The sequence below is a fragment of the Megalops cyprinoides genome, chromosome 12, assembly GCF_013368585.1.
Source record: "Megalops cyprinoides isolate fMegCyp1 chromosome 12, fMegCyp1.pri, whole genome shotgun sequence".
NCBI lineage: Eukaryota > Metazoa > Chordata > Actinopteri > Elopiformes > Megalopidae > Megalops > Megalops cyprinoides.
This window is the reverse complement of record NC_050594.1, coordinates 24,719,507-24,724,766: the sequence shown is the minus strand read 5'-3', so window position 1 is coordinate 24,724,766 and position 5,260 is coordinate 24,719,507. Positions and strand designations below refer to the sequence as shown.

General features: G+C 41.4%; 1 protein-coding gene across 1 annotated transcript; it reads left to right on the top strand.

Annotated features, from left to right (window-relative positions):
• The first annotated feature begins 1,141 nt into the window (after positions 1 to 1,141).
• Positions 1,142 to 3,869, top strand: dio2 (iodothyronine deiodinase 2). The gene is made up of 2 exons (XM_036542819.1): positions 1,142 to 1,366; positions 3,309 to 3,869. Exons 1-2 carry the CDS (start codon positions 1,142 to 1,144, stop codon positions 3,867 to 3,869), a joined length of 786 nt encoding a protein of 261 aa, XP_036398712.1.
• Positions 3,870 to 5,260: the final 1,391 nt, after the last annotated feature.

The following is a 5,260-nucleotide window of genomic DNA, read 5'->3' as shown; positions in this document are numbered from 1 at the left end:
ATGAACGAGTAAATAAATAAATAAATAACCAAAAATCTATTTACAAAAGGTTGCAAAAAATTATTACCGAATATAGTGAAGTTACACATGATAAAGTACATACGTCCGTAAAATACTTGCATAAACAGTGAATTAAAAACACAAGAATTAAGAAAAATATTCCTGTAGAAAATAGCACAGAGGATTTGTTATATTGTATAGAATAAAATATATTTACTGAATTATATTTATGTTATGAAGACTTTATAACATTACAGGAAACGTTACTTGAAATGCTCCGGTTCAGCCTACCTGTTGGCAATCTTTAATTCATGCGTTCTCACTTCTGTAAGTCAAAAGTTTCTCATCTGGAATGCCACAGAAGTAGCACCCGACTGCCGGTAACAATTAATTATAACGCTGGTTGTTTTAAATTGAAATGGCGGAGAAGCATTTAAGTACAGAATTGAATTTTAATTTAGTTATTAAATGTACAGTGTCATTTGGATATCAAAGGGTGGTGCATTTTATTACCCTACAATATTTCGCTGAACACCAGCCGGATTAGTTTATTCAACAAAGCATAGCTGCATGAAAGGACTTTCATTGCTGCATCAAAAACGTCTGTCCAGTCTGAAGGGTGCTCAAGTCCGCGATAACTGACGTTTGAAAGGGCTGGTTTGAGAGCAAGTTCCTCCCAGCTGTCTGTTTCCATGCATTTTATTATCTTTCCTTTCCACAGAGAAAGCTTTCATCGTGACGTCATGATCTTACCACAAGATAAGCCCCGAGGTTTATTACAGAGAGGGGAATGACTTACGGTATATAAAGAGCACTGCGAATGAGGAGTTTTTATCACCGCAGAACGATATTAATCAAAGGAGGAATGCGAAAAGAAGTTTGGGAAACAGCGCACAAGCTTTGAATCTTCCCGCAGCGCGCCTTGCTTAGATGAACACTGTGGGGCAATTTTATTGCACTAACGATAAGCGTTAGTGCAAAACGCAACACAACCGTATACTTTAGTTGAGGCAAACCCTACAAGTCTACAAACAATTACCGTGAAGACAGTAACGGAACAGAATGGGTTTGAAAAGATGAACTTTGAAAAGAAACAAAGCGCGTGAGCCTGCGTTTGCTTTTCTTTTTAACTCAACAGAAAATGGGCATGTTAAGTGTGGACTTGTTGGTAACCTTGCAGATATTGCCAGGTTTCTTCTCCAACTGCCTATTCCTGGCGCTATATGATTCGGTGGTCTTACTGAAGCGCATGGTGTCACTCCTTAGCTGTTCTGGGTCGGCTGCCGGCGACGAATGGCAGCGCATGTTGACTTCTGCCGGCTTGAGATCTATATGGAACAGTTTCCTACTGGATGCCTATAAGCAGGTAAATTTGCATTCAGAATGTTTTTTTTTTTTTGTACTTGGACTGCATTTAAGGTGGTTCCACGTCTGCTCTACCGACGTGAACATTTTTTGCTATACTAATGATAGTAACAGTCATAACTGACTAATTAACTAACAGAATTTTCTATGAAAACATTTCATTTCCCTTTATTTTTACATTCAGAGTAAACACAATGCATTCACAGCAGACAATGAATCTGCATTTATTTGCACTTGATTCCTTTAAGAGCAATCAGAATTTAAATGGATTAAATTGTCCAACCATTGTCCAAAATTTCAACTTTACTCGGTAACAGTGTAGGGACCCATTGGTCATTGCCCTACTCTATACCGGCAACAACTAAAATGTCTGATTTTTTTACTTGTTAGTTTTAACAGTTTAAAACAATTCTGTCTGTATGAATAAATTCAGTCTGCATCTCCCTCATTGTAGTCTCACAAGTGTGTGCACATGGACATGTGTTTACTTCAGAAAGCCACTGTACTTGGCCTTTAAGAAAATCAGCAAAGCCCCACAGTTTACCTCTGTGCCTGGTCAGTCTGTCTGTCAAGTTTAAAACCTTTTCCTAGATTATCGACTACAGAGGACAGTCTTGCCCTGCCACAATGAGTCCAATCAGTCAAACCATGATACACTCTCTGCCTCTGAGGTTACTTTCCCTCCATGTCCTTTGTGATGTTGCTTTTAAAATGTCCTTATGTAATGCTGCAGAGAAGGGTTTGTACTTTTTCCTCCAGCACACTCAAGTTTATTATAAGAAACTGGAGCCCAAACTGGTCAGCAGTTTGTAGCTTGATGTAACGGAAGGATAAAAGCAGCCCACGTGGTTTAGGCTTTTTTTTTCCAACACATGCAACATGCAAGGTCTCTGTGAACTGATTTTTAAGTAAAGAATATCTGATGCTGCACCATTGCTTAAGAATAATTGGCTTAAAGATTTTACAGAACTTCCATGAAGCCCAGCGAAGCAGAACAACATCCTTTCAAAGTTGCTTAAACTATCTGGCATAGGCTAAATTATACTGGAAGTGAGGACATTATTTTCAACACATGCTTCTGTCCCTCTCCTGATGTTTGTGTGAGAGAGACATTAGGACCATTACGGAGATTTGGAACAGAGATGTAGTGAGATGGCTGGAACTACATACCTGTAGTTATGAAAGTTAACTCAGATACATTCAGAATGTATTCACTCTGTTGGGGTGGTGTGGTACGATGATTTATTCAGATGGTAACACTGATGCATTTGTTTGCTATGAGCTTACATCAGTATCATAACTCATTAGGACTATTTGATATGTTACACTTGTAATTGAAAGTAATGAGCAGACCAGAAGCTTTATAGATGTAGCTGTACAACTGTGGCTGAAAGCTGGTTTAATGCCATCAGCACCTCAAGCCCATATGGCAGAAGCAAGTACATTCCACTCCACTATGTGAGTGGGCAAGGAAAAAGTCCCTCTTCTGCTGTGTGTGTGTGTGTGTGTGCGTGCGCGCATGTGTGTGTAGGCACGTCTGAGACCACTCGCTCAGCTTCTGCCACATTTGCTTGGTTTTGGCTCTGATCTTGAGAACTTGTTGTCACAGGACTGGCATGGTTAGCGCCTCCCCTAGCCTATTCTTGCTGTTGCTGGTGAAACTCATGCCACTAGACCCATATTTTGGGTGTGGTTAAAGAATACACTGTCCTCATTCAAAGTAAAATAGTTTTACTAAACTTAAAAGGATGAGTAAGCCTATGCAATGTTATAAGGTTATAATAAAATCTAATTATATAGAAATATAGGGCTTAAATTACATGCTTTGTGTGCTTCATTGAATATGTTACTCTTTATTCCTTCACATAGTAATGTTTTTTTATAGCAGACTTTGAAGAAATGGCATAGTGAAGCAGAAATGTGGTTTCTGTTTTTTGGCACAGGTGAAGCTTGGTGGGGAAGCACCAAACTCCAAGGTGGTGAAGGTTCCCAGCATAAGCAGCAGGAAGCTGAGCTTTGGCAGCAGGACAGGCGATGAGTGCCGCCTGCTGGATTTCGAGACGTCCGACCGCCCCTTGGTGGTCAACTTTGGCTCGGCCACCTGACCCCCCTTCATCAGCCACCTGCCTGCCTTCCGGCAGCTGGTGGAGGAGTACTCGGATGTGGCTGACTTCCTTCTGGTCTACATCGACGAGGCTCACCCCTCAGACATCTGGGCGGCGCCCGCCATGGAAGCGCACTCGTTCAAGGTGCGTAAGCACCGCAGCCTGGAGGAGCGCGTGCTGGCTGCCCAGCGGCTCCTGGAGCACTTCTCCATGCCTCCGCAGTGCCAGCTAGTTGCAGACTGCATGGACAACAACGCCAATGTGGCCTATGGTGTGTCATTCGAAAGAGTCTGCATTGTGCAGAAGAAGAAAATTGCCTACCTAGGGGGAAAGGGACCATTTTTCTACAATCTGAAAGATGTCAGGCAGTGGCTTGAAGAGAGCTACAGAAAGCGGTAGGGTTCAGAATGGGGAAGAAACGCCTCATTTCTGGACAGCTGATGAATAGCTTTTTATGTAAGGGAAAAAAGAAGGTAATGTGCTTTCAGAACTGCTTTAAGGGGAACCTCAGTAGAGACTCCACCAGTGAGGCTTGAGTTCAACTATCTAAGAATCTAGAAATATGGAGGTGGCTACCTTCTGGAAGCAAGACAACATTCCTGTCGAAGTTCATTTGACAAAACAGGCGTGAACTCTCAGCATGGACCGAACCTTTGCACTCAATATCCATAAGTGAGTATAGCACATGAAATGGACAGTGACTTTGGTAACATCATCCCCATTTGTTATTAATTTAGCATTTCAAGACCCCCTCTTGTTAGAATGTCATCATCACCTGGGAAAGTAAACCAAAATCATTCAACAGAAAGAAAGCACAAGAAACCAGCTTTTATAAAGACGAAATTAATTTATTTCTGTGAGATGGAGTTTTTAATATGTAATATTGTGTCATTTTTACACCACGGTGATGTATGCCTGTTTTTATACATGTAAGAACTTGTATTTTTTATTTAAAATGACAATCTCCTTGTGTGCCCTTCTCTACGTAGATGTTTGTTGTACTGTTTTGAACATGTTGTTGCACATGATTCACCAGCTTTGATAAACTCCAATGTGCTTTACGTACCTTTGCTCTTTCAATATTCTTCAAAAGGAAGGCCATCCTAGTGTGACATAAGACCTGTGCGTATATTCAGCATTTAAACGTGAGTATTAAAGTCTGCTACACGTTAAAAGTAGTCAGGACAGCACAAGGCCAAATATTTGTGAGGTTACATGGTTTTCTTCTGGGAAACCCTTCAGTGTTTGCAGAGCAAGGGCTACTTGGCAAGTGGATTTGAATGTGACAGGATTTCAATTTTAGTGCACACTGCTCTCTGTGTATCATAGTGCTAAAGGTTGCTAAAGCTAAATACTGCACTACTGCTGACAAACTATTGGGAAATGGATCAATGGAAAGAAAAGCGGTGTACAAGCAGATGTATCAAAGCATATAGCTGCGGTCTTGCAGTACATCATGAACATTCTGATAGAGGTGTGCCACTGACTACATTTGACGTGGCTGGTGGTGTACTTCCTTTTAGGAGGAGATAGCGTGTTGACTCAATTCAGAATGTTAGCGAGAAGTGCTTCAGCATGGTGCAAGCGGATCATTGTCATTAATGTAGGGGCAGCTGAATTAGAATCCCACAGCGACTTCTTCACAGACAGTTGTTCAGGTCGAGACGGGGCTGGTGTGTGAATGAAAATCACTGACGAAAGGGCGTAAAGCTCTGTCAGTGGTTGGATGATAGACCACACCTATTCCGCTGAGACTCGAATGTGCCTGTTTACATGTTCAAACCATGTCT